At 52.4% G+C, this 16,147-nt stretch overlaps 1 protein-coding gene across 1 annotated transcript; it reads right to left on the reverse strand.

Annotated features, from left to right (window-relative positions):
- Positions 1 to 1,710: 1,710 nt before the first annotated feature.
- Positions 1,711 to 15,708, reverse strand: MYCFIDRAFT_113897 (uncharacterized protein; the record flags this gene model as incomplete). Its single annotated transcript, XM_007927047.1, has 2 exons — positions 1,711 to 9,176; positions 9,243 to 15,708. Coding segments are annotated over 2 exons (13,932 nt in total), but the record flags the coding sequence as incomplete, so codon positions are not given.
- Positions 15,709 to 16,147: the final 439 nt, after the last annotated feature.

The raw sequence follows: 16,147 nt of genomic DNA on the forward strand, positions 1-16,147 counted from the left end.
AGCAGCACCACCACCACCACCACCACCACCACCACCACTGGCAGAAGCGTCACAACCTTCCATCCACGACCAGATTGCTCGGCTAGTATTCCGCGTCTGTGAGATATGGTACCAGCATCGCTATGGACTTCAATTATTTGACGACATAGAAGACGCAGGGTCACCGAGCTGGCCTGAGAATAGTCGGACTGCAAGAGCGAGCTTGATTGATCTGTTAAACATCGCTGCCAGGATGGCTGAGCGGCTCCCAGACAGTGGATTGATGATGGTATTGGTCTCGCGCCTCACAACGTCTCAATGACCGTAGAGCGCAGAGTTGCGCTGTCGAAGTACGCGGTTCTAAAATGGTTCCGGAAATATTGGCCGCATCTCTGCTCCAAGTCTTCAGGAGCGCGAATCCAGTTATGCCATGTGCGGACATCTGGTCTTGCATCCTTGGGAACAATCGGCAGAGTATGCTTGCCAAGTAGTACGACTAGCCCTGCGCCCACGGCCGGAGCAGAAAACTATCCATCGTTAATTTGGACAGCTCCAAAATCGCAGCCGCCTTTGCAAAAGCGAGCTACCTAGGTAGTTGCGACGATGAGTTCGACTTTGAAGCAGCCAGAGCAATGCTCCTCTGGAAAAGTATCAATTATCGTGGGGTGACATCGCATATCCACTTTCTTGGACGACTGATAAGATTTCAGGCCATCGACCTGTGTTCCGGGCAACAATGCCAGGAGATACAACGGAACCACTTCTGGCAACTCTGTGAGTGGAGTTCTGCAGTGGTCAAGACGCCGTACTGGTGCTTCAAGGCGCTGCAATCGAACCCGGACCTTTGCAGCAAGGATCGTCTTTCAACGTTCCATTAGACTCCATGAATGTTGTACAGGAGATTTTCATGCCGTCGAACTCACGGTCTGCTGGAGCTGCGGACCTCCATGCTCTCTGGCCATGTCTGATTCCAGCCACCAGTGCCATGTCCCGGATACTTCTCGGAAAGCGATACGTATGCAGCACGTTGACTGTGTGTATCCACATGCAAGACCTCAAGACTTCGCCCCTCTACTCTGGCCGATGCCGACAATGATTGCCCGGTTTCGTGCGAGACATGCTCCTCTCCAAGCCAGGCGCCATAGCCTCTGGGTGCGTCCGTCTCACGATGCTCCCGCCCTTTCAAAGATCATGAGAGCATCCAGCGAGACAGACGAGCCGGGAGAACATCCATTCACGATGTATCAAGATCAATCCCGCGCTTTGCATCTTTCACTGATGTTCCGCACGGCTCCCGCTGGCAACCTTTGTTCCAAGCTCTTCCCTGTAGAACGGTAACTCCTGCTATTCTACAGTCTATTGTGCTCTGTCTTCCCACGTCCAGGACCATTTCAAGGCTTCCTTCCTGCGCCGTCTAGATATCCAATCGAACTCTGTATTCCGGATTTCTGGCAAACCGCAGTGTTGAAGTCATGGTCCAGGCCAAGGAGCCGGAAAGTGGAGGACTGCGGAGATGGCATTCAAACCTTCAGCGAACACGACCTCACGTGCGGTTGTAACGAGAACCATCTCTCTCTGTGACGCCTCTTTGCTCGAAAACCACGGTACCGCCTGCTCCAGATCTATTTAGCCAATGGCATGCATGACAGCGAACTGGGAGCAAAGAAAAAGCTCTTGCAAGTGTTGAACAACAGTAATGATCAGTGAAATGTATACATCAGTCTAGCTACCCGACTCCACCACTTCCGAGAACCATTGCCTCAAAGCCCCAGCAAGTACGCTCGGCAACTCGTGGATATCTCTCACAATGAGATAGTACCTGAAGGGAAATGTGTCCAGATACCTTACCATCTGCACATCAGGCTCGCCATTAGGACCAATCGTGAATTTGGCTTCATTCAAATCCAGAATGCTCTGCTTTTCCGAAGCCTTGGCAGCACCCGATGAAGGTGCCGCGCTATCCACGACAATGAAGACGACCATGATCCGCTCATCGTGAGCTTGTCTCACGAGCTGTCGAATGCCATTGTGATCCTCGCACAGCCCGTCGGAGATGATGAGCTGGAGCTGCCAAAGATCGCTCGCAGATCCGGTGGCTCGCGCTCTAGCTGTGCGAAAGAGCTCGATAGACTGCTCCAGGAGCTTTCTGACATCCGTCTTGGTCTGCGAGAAGCTGAATTGTCGACATACTTCACCTCCAGCGTCAGTCGTGAACGGCATGCTGAAGTCGTGTGCGACGTTGACGTTTTGACCGAAGCCCACGATGCCAATCTCGCCGACTTCCAACATCGACATACTCTTCGCGACGAGAGCAAGAGTGTCGAATGCTAGACCTTTGCGCTCATCCTCGTTCATGGACTGTGAATCGTCGATGGCCAGCATGATTTGATAGGAGCGCTTGCTTGGTATCGAACGTCGCATCCAGATCTTGTCGCGCTTGTATGACGAAGCGATGTATGGGATTATCTTCTTGATATTCAAGCGCTTGCCAGTGCGGAAGTCGCCGCGCATCTTCGTAGCTTGCGTTGGCTGTAGGATGAGGCGCAAATGTTCCGTAAGGACAATAGCCATGTTACGAGTCCTGTTCTCGTGTTCCGTCCAGGCTCGTCGTGCATCTTCTATTGACATCAAAGGTGGAGCGTCTGGAGACAGATGAGTGTTGTTTAGTTGCTCATCAACCTCTTCGACATTGTCAGGACTGTCTTCATCCGGGGCCTCAGCCATATCGATGTCCGCATCGTTGGTCTTGCCGATGACGGTCTCGTTACGCTTTAGGCCAGCCTCAACATTATCGCCAGTTGCGCCGGAGTTGTTGCCTTCTCCATCTACGTCAGACTCGAGTTGCAGCTGCTCGTTTTCTTTCGGCAAAGGCAATGTATCCGGTGCTTTGTCGTTGACATCAATCGCATTGTCTTCGTTCAACGCCTTCGAATCTTCCACATTCGCTGCGCCAATAGCCTGCATTTCCGTGTCGGCGTCTTCTGGTAGATGCTCGAATCGTGGATCGTTCATGTCAAACTCGTTGCTAGCAGGCTGATCTGCGCTTTCCGGCTCTTGGGCAGCCTCAATGGGACGGTGTTGATTGTAATGCTGCTTCAGAATATCACCAAGCTGCTTGAATGGAAGTGATTTCTGGTCTTCGCTCCCCGGCTCCGCTTGGCCAGAGGTCTCGTTGGCCTGGGTTCTGTTCGAGCCTTCTGCTGAGCCAGTCTGCTCACTCGGTTGCTCGGCGTCCTGCTCATTCGCTTGCGTTTCGGTGGATGACGCAACGCCTTCTTGCCTCGCAGAGTCTTCTTCATGACCTTGGCCACTGTCGGCAGACACTAAAGCATCTGTTGGCTCGGTTGGCTCAACCGGTTTGTCGTCAAGCATGGCAGTATCTTGCTGCTCTTCAGGGTCCTCGGCACCAGCAGCTTGATCTTCGTCTGCAACAGTCTCTCCATTAGTCTGTTGTTCCTCGTCCGCTTCCTCGTCGCCCATCTCAACGTCAAGGTCTTTCGTCTCATCTCGAGATCCTTCTTCCTCATCTGAGTCCTTGCCATCTTGAACGGCTTCCATATCATCGTCTTCGACATCTTCAATATCGCTGATATCTTTCTGGTCGCCATCCATCTGCATATCCTCCGGAAGATCGAGATTTTGTTCATCCTGCATGTGAGGGTCGGCCTGTTCCGGCTGTTGATGATCGACGCCCGCATTGCCATCATCTGGAGCCTCATTGTCCTCGCCGTCTTCCATTTCCTGCTGCTCGTTTTCCTCACCGCCCGCAGCATTGTCTGCTGCCGTCATATCATCGTTCTTGGTTCCTTTGCCTTTCTCTGCCTCTTTCTCTGCTTCTTCAGCCTTCTTGCCGTCGTCCCACGTCTTCTCATCCACAGCATTATCGTCGGTATCTACATGTCCGGTCTCTTCGTCAAGCTCTCCGTCGTCTACATCTTCCTTATCCTGGCCTTCCTCCTCACTGTCGGATCCAGCATCTTCATCGAAGTCTCCTTGAAGATCTTCGTCAGCCATGTCGACTGCATCTTTCTCAGCTTGAGTCTCCTCATTCTTATCTTTCGAGATAGCGTCCTGCGCAAGTTCCGAGAGATCTTCATCTGCTCCAATGTCTTTACTGATGTCTTCGCCACCATCACCGTCGCCGAGTCCAGTACCACTCTCCACCTGTCCGGGTTGCTGCTCATTGTCTTCAGCCTTTTCGGATGGCTGACAGAAACCCTGTCGCGCGAGCTGGATGAATGAAATGGAGAGCTGATACCCCATCTTGCACGTGACGACATGCAAAGAGCACGCCTGCTGTAGCACCAATTGAACATTGTGAGCATAGACTTGCAAAACGGGTAGGATGGCGCGGCTGAGTTCGGCAGCCTTCGTAAGATCAGGCGATGACCGGTTTTTCAGGCGTGCAACGCCACTCAGCAATCGTGATATCTTCTCTGACACTTCCTGGACACTCAAACCACGCATTGTATCGTAAACTTGGGCTTGATTCTCCATGAGCCAGGCTTTCTTTGACAAGAGGCCGGGCCCGGGCTGCGCAGTGACGATCTGCTGAACTTGCTTAACAGCGCTGAAAAGCATGTCTGACCACTGATCGAAGCTCAGAGCTTGTTCAGGCAATGCGTCTTCTGCGAAATTACCGGTAGTCAGCCATTTTGCGAGTTGATCAAGCACAGGCTCAAGCTCAGGATGTTGCCGATAGTGTTCAACAATGGCTTCTGCCAGAGTTGTCACTACCTCACCGAACCTGATTCCGGCAACTCTGATCGCCTGGTCTTCAATATGCTGAGGTAATTCTTGCATTCGAATGTCGGTGTCAATGCTGCTGAGCGCTTCGGTAGCCACCTCAAGGCTCGCCATTACATTTGAGAAATCGGACTTTGCCAGCTCGCCTTGGCGTCGCACGCATACAGCGCATGTCTGGACCATACGAAGCAGAATACTGCTCTTTGATGTTAGATCCTGGCCTGGATGTCTGGCGGCAGTGATAGTCAGGCCTTCGCGTAATGAGAATCCTGAGAGCTGTTGCAGAGCGGTATCGAGGGATGCGAAATTTGCAAGCTCTTTTGATATAGTGGCTCGTTGTTCGATTGTTGTCTGAAGTATACTTTCAAGAAGTGTCTCGGAGCGTGCGATCTCGGCTGGTGTCAGATCCTCGTTGTGTTTGACAGAACTTTCGCGAACTGCAATCATGACATGAGCCAGTCGATGAAACTCGTGATCAGCCCTGTCACCGACGACAGTCTGGCCAAATGAAGCAACTGGCAAAGACCTGGACAACACTGCAGCGAGCGATGCTTGCTGGAGCAGGACATCCTCACTCATATTGGCCTGGAAGCCCATGAGGCGCACATCGCGGAGCACATCCGCGAGTAGTCTGCGCTTTCGCGTCTTCAGATGCTGGATCAGAGTCTTGTTCTCCTCGGTGGCAGTACTTGGCGTAGCCTTGCGGAGTTCGCTGCCCTCCTCTTCAAGCTCCTCGAGGAACTTTTCAATTTTGGCAGGCGCAGTTGACAAGCTTTCGTAAGACTGACGCTGGGCACGAAGCTGCTGGAGAATGGCCGGCAACGATTGAAGTTGACTCGACCAGGCCTCATGTCTCGCTAGCGGTTGCGTATCCTGGACCGCCGTAGTAGGCGGCACAGCCTCAACGCTGCCTTTGGAGATTGTCGCTGGAGATTGAGGAAAGTCTCCAAGCAAAAGCGACGTGACAGGCTCGCCGAGAACATTCCGATATTTGCGCACAAGTCGAAATAGCTTCTTGTGAGATGTTTTAGCACTCTGGCTAAGCGTGAGGATGTTGCGATCTTTCCAGCTAGCCAGCTGAATGACCTCTTTGACTTGTTTCTCCAAAGCTGCGCGTTTCTTGGAAAGACATTCCGAGACGCTGCTCTCGAAGTGAGAATAGAACGAGATCAGACTGATCAAGGCCTGGTGTACCGGTCTCAGGTCGGAGAATTCGAGACTTCGGTGCTTCATATCAGCCTCAAAGTCGCGCAGCATCGAGAGGCGCAAGCTGAACTCTCCCAAGCCGCAACTATTGAGAAAGCCGCCCAGTGTCTCGATCAGTTGATGAGCGAAGGTCACGAGAGACATTCCTGCATCGGCTTCACTTGCGGCCGCGCGAATGATTGTCTCGTACGCAATGTACCACCACGAAGCAGCGCTCTTCTTTGCGTTGATGTCTTCATTCTGGAATAGACCAGCCCATGTGGAAAGCTCAAGTTGTCGCCAGCTGATCAAGAGATTGGTGATCTCCTCAAGTAATCCAAATGCAGAGTACTCTGAGCTAGCCACTTTCTGCCACTCATTTACTGCTGCATGGAGCTTTTCGACTGGTTGGAAGAAGCGTGCTAGCGGCTCAGCATACGATATCGAATAGATCTGCTCGCAGATGCGAAGAATATCGATCGGCACAGCATGCTCGGGCCAAACACTGTGGATGGACTCGAACCGGACTTGCACTCGCTTGAGCAGCGTCACCAAAGCACGAGATTGACCAATGTCGGGCTCAGAATAGATGTTGCTGCTGCGTTGCGCACTCGACGAGAGTTCCGTAGAGAGCTTATGTAGCATGTTCGCAATGCTAGGTGTGTTCACGAGGCGTAAGGATGATGGTAAGCGGGCGACTTCGCTAAGAAGGTCTATGACTCTGTCAGGGTCAGTGTTCGTGCCGCGATACAGAGCATGGTGGAGCTCAGACATCCTAGGTGCCAGGTCTTGGGCGACAATGGCTGGCGCAGTGATGCCGCTCATTTCATAGCTCGGGAAGAGTTCATTCAATTGCTCTGCTGTCGCCTCTTCGGAATCCTCATCTGCTCCCCGGTATTGGTACAGGCTTGACTTTGCCGCTGCAGCTCTCTGATCGCGGCTGAGTTCTGTCTGCCACGCTTCATAAAAAAGGTCAAAGGTGCCTTCTGCCGCTTTTCGGATGGATGTGGATGGCTGCGCCGACGAAACCATGAAATTGCGGATGCCCAAGATGGAGAGCCATGCAAGATGATCATCCTTCGAGCGACAGACTTGCTGGGCTTGTGCGAAAGGCGTATCAGATAGCCAATCCTGCAATTTCGCACCCAGGAATGGGGTCAGGCGAGCCAAAGTACCTTGTGCTGAAGCTTCGGGCTTCACGAAAGACAAATCCCGAGCCACAAAGAGACAATCAATGAACCCAACCACGGGAGATGCCAAGTCCGCGTACGCGCGATATTGGTCTTCAAGCCTTGCGCGGACGGCACGCAAGTTGTTCCAGCCATTTTCGTCGAGTATCTGAGGACTCAACGGCCCCGCTTGATTGAGCAGTGGTGCCAACACACGTCTTAAGGCTTGCAAATCTCCTTGAAGCTGCACAAGCTGACTGTGCGCAGGGCGACAGACTTGCACAATCTGTGGTCCGTCGCCCAGCTCTTCAAGTTCTTCTGCCACCAAGCGAGCACGAAGTGAATTTGCATCCCCACACCGATTCTGGCGGTAGTTCTGTAGAGCGTTCAAACGCGACTGCAGAAAACCTTTAGTGCGTTCGTGGACGTTCACGTGCATCTCTGCCTCCTGCACAGGATCAAATGGATCCTCTGGTACGTAAATCCTCAAGCAGGCAATGGCAAAGTACAGCCAAGCTGCAGCCGCTCCCTCGCTGCTCGGGTTGGAAAGGACGTGGTCGCTCGCCTTAGTCAAGTCATGGCAAATGGACGCCATATGCTGATCCGCGATAGGCAAGACTTCGGTTGTGCCATTGACCTTTGATACTGACTCTCGATCTCGCAGAAGCTGAAGAAGGTGCTCTGCATGTCTCGCGATATCGCCGGCGTCAGCAGCATTGGCGACTGTCTGCAGGACTTCTTCCAGAAGGCGACGAAGAACAAGGGTCAGATCCTGTGAGGTCTCTCGATGTACAAGATGGGCCTTGGACGCGACTGTCTGGCTCATAATTTGCGATTCGGCCCCAAGCAGATCCAGACTCTTCAAGCTGACGTCCTTGGCTGCCAGGATCTCGCGCAAGATTATGCCGCAGACTGATGAGTCACGAAGTCCACTCGACGCATCATGATCCCGTAGATGGCGGATGTTCAATCCTAGAAGCCGCATCGTTTCCATGAAAGACGCCGCCGGCTGACTCCTGGAGCACTTCAGTCCAACTGTAGTCTTTCTGCCAGCAAGCACCTCTATTGCAACAGCATCCTCATGCTGCAGTCTCGATGGATCCGCCAATAACAACACTGCAAAATGTTGGCAGAGCAGCTCAAAGCTTGCAGCGAAGTGTGGGCTCGGCTGTACAGCATTGTCGACCCCCTCCACAGACGGAGCCGGCTTGGGCATGGCTTGCCTCACATTTTCCGCAAGTGCATCTAGATCTGTTATAGAGGATGCACTCACGTTCAGTGATCGTTGGAATGCAAGGCGCAGGTCGATAATGTGTCTGACAGGTAAGCGGAAGTCGGATGTTAACTGATCGAACTCCTCGACTAAAGCTTCGAAATTGAGCAGTGCCTGCAAGCCTTCAAATGACTTAGCGGTACTGGGTATCAATGCTCCCCATAAAGCAACAAAAACATTGCGACTTTCTGGCTCTGTAGCGACGCCCAGATTGGCGAGTGCCAGTTGGAACTCGGCGAGCAGGCTGTCGTGAGGCAAGTACTGCTGATGCTTGGCGCATATTGAACGACCAACGAATGCAGACGCTGCCAATAGCGGTAGGTCTAGTGTCTCGTCGGCAAGAAGGCGTGCAAAGACCCAGATGTAAGCGAGAAGATTTTCGAATGCTCTCTTATTACGATTTCTCTCTGCGAGAACCGGCTTTGAGCTCTCAATCGCTTTTCGAATGGCTTTGATGAGCTGTCGAGCAATCTCAATGAGGCTCGTCTTGCCTCGACCATTGAGTTGTTGACGAGCACTTTTCCAGAATCGTGTCAATCGCCCTGAAAGCTTGTGATCATCTCCGAGAGCGCCAACTGTTCTAGCTACGAACGAGAAAGAGACGCTAAGATCGTGGCGGGCTGCAAGAGACCAAGCCTTGTTGAAAGATTGCTCGGAAACTTGCACAAGAGGCTGATTGTTGAGAGGGTGTGACGTCTGCAATGAGAACTTACCGTCAGCAATGATACTTACTGGGAAAGATTGGCTACTGACCTGTGCATAAGCAAAGTCAGCAGGTGCCTCTAGTGCATTTGCGCTTTCTGCGTAGAGTGAAATGGTCTCAGCTGGCAAATTCGCGGCTGACCCAAGCCCGAAACAGGTAGAATGGATCTGTTCGGCGTTGCGAGAACCTGCGCCATAGAGACCATGCTGAAGCTGGGTGTAAAATCGTGGCGCAAGCGCCTGGTCGGCGAGGCTGAGATGATCTTGCTTGATTAGAAATGCTTGTTCATCGGCAACGGCAGATCCAGCGTCTCGAAACGCTCGGAACCGAGTCATCGCAGATTCAGGATGCAAGTCTGCTGTCGTAACTGCTGTCGAACCGTCTGCTTTTGGAAGGTAAATCTCGACCGCGCGGTTGCGCATCGCTCGCGACAATTCTCCTAGTCGAGGATCCACGGTGAGGAAAATTCGGAAGGCAGGATGGGGACGGACCACGCGAGCACTCCCATCAGGAGCACTGTGCTCGTTGACGATAAGCACACCGTCTGGCTCCATCAATCCGTTCAATCGGTCGAGCACAGAAGGACTGCAAAGGTTAGCATTGTCGAGAATCATCCACTTTCCTTGTTGCATCGCTTCGATCAGCGGACCGTCGATCCACTCAAACCGTGCTTTGTCTATGGCCTCGTCAACGCTGGCCAAGACATTCAGTAAGGGAGCAATTTCCGCTCTTTCATCATCTGACAGCTTTCTCATCAGTTCCGCATGCTTCGAAGCATTTTTTGGGCTGGCTTCAACGTTCACCAATGCATCGCGCAGAGCGGCTGCTTCAGTCCCGGAACCATTAGCTAGAGTGACCTTGATGCGCCAGGTCAGCTTCGAACGCAGCTCATTGAGCGCTGCAGCGATTTGTCGATGAGGATCATACTGCTCGTAGCCTCCGATGAGGTCAAGCGAGTCGGTCTCGGCACTCATACCAAGCGTGAAAACGTTTGCACCAACCGCGGCAGCTAGTCCTTCCAGGATTGTGGTCTTGCCCACACCCGGCGATCCAGTGAGAATGGTTGGCCAGGCCTGATCGACGCAAAGCATGACTGTTTCCACTACTCGCAGATTATAGGCAGGCTCCTCTCGATGAATGTTGGCATAGAAGGATGTTGCGTTGATCTGGTTCCGCGGCAATAGCCCGAGTCCGACCTGTATAGTCGATCTGGAAAGGTTGCAGAAGGCATCGGCCAGATGCTGATCGCCATCGAATGTCGACGTGAAAAGACTTTCAACATAGTCCCTGTCGAAAGCGCATCGGAACCGCTGAGAGACCAACATGGTCACGAAGTCCTTCGGGCTGCCTGCCCTGAGCAGACCAGTGTGGGATGCGGCCACCCCGAGCCACCTGGTGATGTCTCGAAGGTTGAATTCCCAAGGTCCACCGCTCGTCCCGAAAGCACGTCGCTCGGCAACTTCATGATTGAGCTTACTGACGAACTCCACAGCTTTTGCAATGTAAGCCTCGCCCATACTTGAGAACTTGCGCCGGCAAATAAGCATCAGATCTTCAGCTGCAAATGAGTCGGCATACACGACCGTGAAGCGATTGACGAACGACGCAGGAAGTCCTTTCCGTCCTCCGCCTTGATGATGGGGATTCTGGGCGGCGAATAGGCGGAAATTCGGATGTCGCGAGAAGGTCTGGCCAAGTTCTGGAATGAAGACCTCTCCTCGATGATCTAAGCAAGCATTGAGGCCCTCCAGTACTGACTGCGAGGCAAGGTTCATTTCATCTAGCAGTACCCACTCACCCTTCCTCATGGCACGGAGGAACGGAGCATCACGCCAGACAAAAGTCCCAGTATTCGCTCCCTCGACAGGCGCATCAGAACCAAATAGGTCTAAGAGATCGGTCTGGTCTGACAAATTGATGCGCGTCAGTGGCATATTTACCGCGTCTGCAATTGCGGTCACGAGAGCAGTCTTTCCAACCCCAGGACTACCTTCGAGTAAAACAGGCTTTGAAAGTTGCAAAGCTCTGAGCACCCTCAGGGCATTGATCTTGGTTGTGGGCGGCTCAAAGGTGAACGATATGCTTGACTTCGTGGCCGCAGGCGCCCGAGCGAGGTTAAACGGCCCAATCCTGAATGTGCTGTCATCGATATCTAGCTCCAGAGATTGCAAGTAAATCGACGTAGCATCGACGACCATAAGGCGGCCAAGCTCTTGAATGCAAGCAGCTCGCTCCAAAGCTAGGCTCTGCGAAGTTGCTGACATGAGACCAGCAGGATTGGCACCAAGTGTGTCGATGTAGACCATAGCAGCTCCATGAACTACAGCAGGTACAGGACCGTGCTGTGCGAAGGCATTAACAAATTGGACCCAGGCCAGCGCGTCACGGATTGACACAGAAGAGCTTGCAGATGTGTCAAAGCGAGATTTGAACCAGCTGGCAAAGGCAACCATAGCACTCGCATAAGGCTGGGCTGGGCTTACGAGCTTCGATTGCACGATCTGGAGGACGTCGTCCATGTCAGACATTGAAGGTACCCAGATCTCCGTGAATCGATTCCGGAGCGCAGGCGAAAGCTCTCGCTTACCATAGTCACCTCCTGGGTTCATAGTCGCAAAGAATTGAAATCCATGGCTCGCAGTTACAGAGGAGTCAAGGGCACCTTTCTCCGCAAGCAAAATACTTCTCGAGGGCTCCAGTACACTGTTCAGTCGCTCCAGGACAGAGTCGTCTGCGAGTGAGATCTCGTCAAGCAGGAAAAGCTCACCAGCACGCATAGCCTGGACTAGACTACCATCTACCCATTCAAACAGTGCTTTGAATCTGGTGCGTAGAGTAACAATTTTGACGTGACTGGTGCTTTGAAGGCGCTCCGACCTCGCCTCGGCATCCATTGCGGACAGCATATGGTCATACGATTTCAGCAGCTCATCAGTGCTTTGGTTTTCAATGCGGTCGCTGTCACCGAGTGGAACGTCGAGAAGACGTTCGCGAAGCTCGGTCTCAACGGCCGCGCGATTTCGTACAGGACGCTGCGAGCCGATGAGGTCGCCAGTCTCGGTGTTTTGATGTGCGTTGACAGTATACATGGTCTTCCTCAGCGCATCTGAGAGCATCTGGCAGACTGTCGTCTTTCCGCAACCAGTCTCGCCGACAAGGAGGACCGGCTCATTGTTCGCGATTGCACGAGCCACGAGGACGTACAATCTCCGCATTGCTTTGGTCCACACCACGCCGTGGGTGGAGGCGTGGCGCCGATGGTGCATTACCTCGGGGCAATCATTGGAATATAGCTCATTCTCATCAATGCGGACTTTAGGGCCTTTCCTGCTCATGGCCTCCTCGATGACATGTTTCAAAGCAGACCGCTCTTCTGATTTTCGTACGCGCTCGCAGAGAAGCATGTAGCCATTCACTGCAAGTTGCTCAATCGTGTCATTCGGTCTAAGGGCCCAGCGGAAAAGATCACGTAAAGTCGCAAAGCTCTTCTGCTCGAAAAGACGGCTCTCTTGTCGCAAGATGGATAGACTTTTGTACACAGAGACGATGCGTTCACAGCGCGATGGTGGCAGTCGTGTTCTTTTCTCAAGGATGGTCTGCAATTCGTTGACGGGGATGTCATCGAAGTGTAGCTCAAGAAAACGATTCCGAAAAGCCCTGGAAAGTGTCTTGCGGCCGCCATAGAGACCAGCTGGATTCTGAGTGGCGAAGAGCATAAAATCCGTGTGTGGTCGAACAACTTCCTGTGTTTCTGGAATTAAAAGTTCTCTGTTGTCGTCCAACAGTCGATTCAGGGCTTCGAGGACATCCGTTGGTGCAAGATTGAGCTCATCTAGAACAATCCAGTGTCCTTCGCGAAGCGCCTTAACGAGCACTCCTTCTTGGAATCGAAGGTGGCCGTCGATGCCGGATACATATGTGCCAAGATATTCTTGCAGGTCGGTATGTTCATGGTTGTTGATACGAGTAAATTTGTGGCCTGTCTTCTTCGCCAAATACTCGATCATGCTTGTTTTGCCGGCAGATGTAGGGCCTTGGATTAAAACAGGGAACTGCCGAGTGCTGGCCGCCCGAACGAGATTCTCCAAGTTCCGCTCAATGAAGGGCGTGATGATGTAGTGGAGCTGATCCTGCACTTGAGTAGCGCCTTTTCGTATCCAATGCTTGCTACCGTCATGGCAGCGCACGTACTCGTGACCGTCTTTTGGAGGTTGTAGCGCTTTCTTGAGTTCCGACTTGACGTTGGTCCGCTTTGCAAAGAGGAACTTGACAATGAGAGGCTGCACAAGTGCTGCAGACTCTACGTCTAGGAATGTTAGAAAGCTCATCTGGAACCCCTCGTACAATGCTCTACGCAGATTACACATCTGCTGAATGTGCTTTGCGTAGCTCAATGTTCTGGTGAGCGTCCTCAGCGAGAAATGTGGCTTCTGACCCGCACCGTCGACCAGTTTATTTTCATCTGCCAAAGCGAGAATGGCTTGGTAGAGCTTGCTCACGTCCAATGCAATAGCGGCGTCCGCTGAAGCTTCTTGGCGCAGATATGCACGCACTATGCTTTGAAGGCTATTGAGATCTTTGTCCGGGCTTTCAACATATAATTCCGTGAAGCGGGAGCGAACCCCAGGTGGCAGATCTTTCTTGCCTACGTCTGTCGCTGGATTCATCGCTGCGAAGACCCGAAACTCTGGATGGGCATTGATACGTTCAATATTGCCGGCCTCGGTCAGAAGCAACGAAGGAGCATCAGGATCCAGTAAATCTGCAATAGACTCTAGCGTGTCCGAAGAAGCCAAGTTGATCTCATCTAAGAGCACCCAGTCTCCACTGCGGACTGCTTTGACGATATTGCCTTCCACGAATGTGAAGGCGAATGAATCAGTCCCGGCGCCAAGTCTGCGTTGCAGGCTCGTGATTTCAGCTTCAAAAGCGTCCCACGCAGGAAAATCAATCACCTGCGACGTCGCTGTCTTGCGCTTCTTTGCGGGAGCTTCTCCATCTCTCGGTGGCGATGTCGTTCTCTGTTGGGCAACCATTTCCAGAGCCAGTCGCCAGTACTTGCAGACGCCGCGCCAATTGCCCTTGGCCATCTGAGAGCTCAGTTGATCGATGAATTTCTTGTTCTTGCTTAGACTGAAGCTCTGCGCGAAAAGCTCGTCAAATCTGTCCTTGAGTGGTACCATCAAGGTTCTGGCATTGACTGGTTTGAAGCCACCGAGGAGGTCTCCAGCCTCGCTTTGCTGAGACAAATTGAACGGAACCAATTTCTTTCCAAGATGGTTCGCCAAGTGCTGCACAGCCGTCGTTTTGCCAACACCAGTCTCACCTACAAGCAGAAGCGGTTCTATGTTGGCGACTGCTGCTGTCACGCGCTCAAGCATCCTTGTTGTGTGTGGATTCGTGGAGAACGAGCCTATTGCTTTCGTAGATCGTGACCGTGGAAGACTGTACCGACCAATAGTGATCTTGTCTTGATCAACCTTGTATGGTACCTCTCGCGAATGCAGCAGGAAGTCGCGCCGTTGTGGATCGATGTGGAGTTCCTCCGCGATGGCGCTCGCGATGCTTGAACGCATCGGTCCGTCGGGCAGAGCACCAGCAAAACAATCGATTGCCTCCAGGAAGATAGCGTCCATTTCAGTGCTGGTGATGGAAGATCGCGACGTAAGCAACAGAGAGACTCGCTGACACCACTTCAGTAGATCTCGAGGGCTGATTGGACGCAGTACCCCAGTCCGACTTTGACTCTGCTGTGAAGACTGCCGTCTGTCTGCGTCCATGCGTTCGTATGCTGCAATGAACTGCGGGAGAAACCTCTCCAGCATTGGAAACAAAGACCTGGCAATGATTGCGTGTTCAGACATTGTGGGCATGGCGATAGGCACCCGAGTCCAATGCCGTGCACCAAGCATATTCGTTGAGGCTTGAGTCTCCTCGCCTCTGTGATTAATCGACGTTCGAATCGTTGCGATGATTCGAAAACCTTGAGCAGCATAGATCTTAGCCTTCCGATGTGGGATAAACAGTTCGCGCTTCTCAATCAGAGGCAAGAGCGTGCCAAGGACCTCGTTTGGCGCCTTGTCGAGATCCTCGATTAGCACCCAGCGACCTTCCTGAACAGCTGTTGTGAGTACACCGGGCTTCCACATGAACGAGCCTGGACTCTCGCCGGTAGTGTAGATGCCGAGAAGCATTTTAGCATCACTCTGCTCATTCAAATGCAGTGTCACCATCGAATCAAGCTTGCCCAGTTTTTCTGCCGCGGTGCGAGCAAGAATGGTTTTGCCGGAACCTGCCATTCCAGAGAGAAGTAAAGGTGCCGACGTTTTCAGAGCCTGTGCGATGGCACCAAGGTTCTTTGAGATAGTTTCCGTCACTTTAAGGGTGCTCGATGGGATTTGTGAAGCTGGTGATGCGGATGCTGGAAACAACACATGACCAAATTGCGATGTCGACTGGTGAAAAAGTTCCGCCGGAATGGTGCGAGATATGGATGGTTGATTATGGCTGATCCTTGTTGTTGCGATCTGTTTTTGAACAGCTTCTTGTCGGTCTTCCTCCCACAGCGTCAGGAATCGGTAATCGATGGTCTTCTCGTCCCACGGCCCAGAAATACCCGTCTCTGCAGAGTCTTCGCCAAGATACCGAGAAATTGTGGTCTCGAGCCAATGATCCGAGCCTTCCAGGGCAATCTGAAGGATCCTGATAGCAAGATATGTGACATGTCGACTGCCTTTACCTTTATCAAGAAGAAGGCCGAGTTCCCTATCCCTGACATAATGCCGAAAGACTCGACTGTTGGATCGCAGCAGTCTGAACAAGCCAAGAAGATAGAGCGCGTCGTCTGATTCATTTTCGCCCAGCCTGAAATGCTCAGTGTCCAGTAGCTGTGTGGCAAGAGGCGTGAGAAAAGGCGCAAATGGAACAATCTTGCCTAGGGTAGCGATCGAGGCCGCAAATGAGGCATGTATGCGAGCAGAAGAGCACAAATGAGCTAAAATGTTCTCGCAATGCGCCAGGATTGTGTAAGTGTATCGTGCATCCAGTATCGTCCTTGTTAGAGCTTCTAAGTATTCTCGATGATCGGCTTGC

The sequence above is a fragment of the Pseudocercospora fijiensis genome (genome assembly GCF_000340215.1).
Source record: "Pseudocercospora fijiensis CIRAD86 unplaced genomic scaffold MYCFIscaffold_3, whole genome shotgun sequence".
Taxonomy (NCBI): Eukaryota; Fungi; Ascomycota; class Dothideomycetes; order Mycosphaerellales; family Mycosphaerellaceae; genus Pseudocercospora; species Pseudocercospora fijiensis.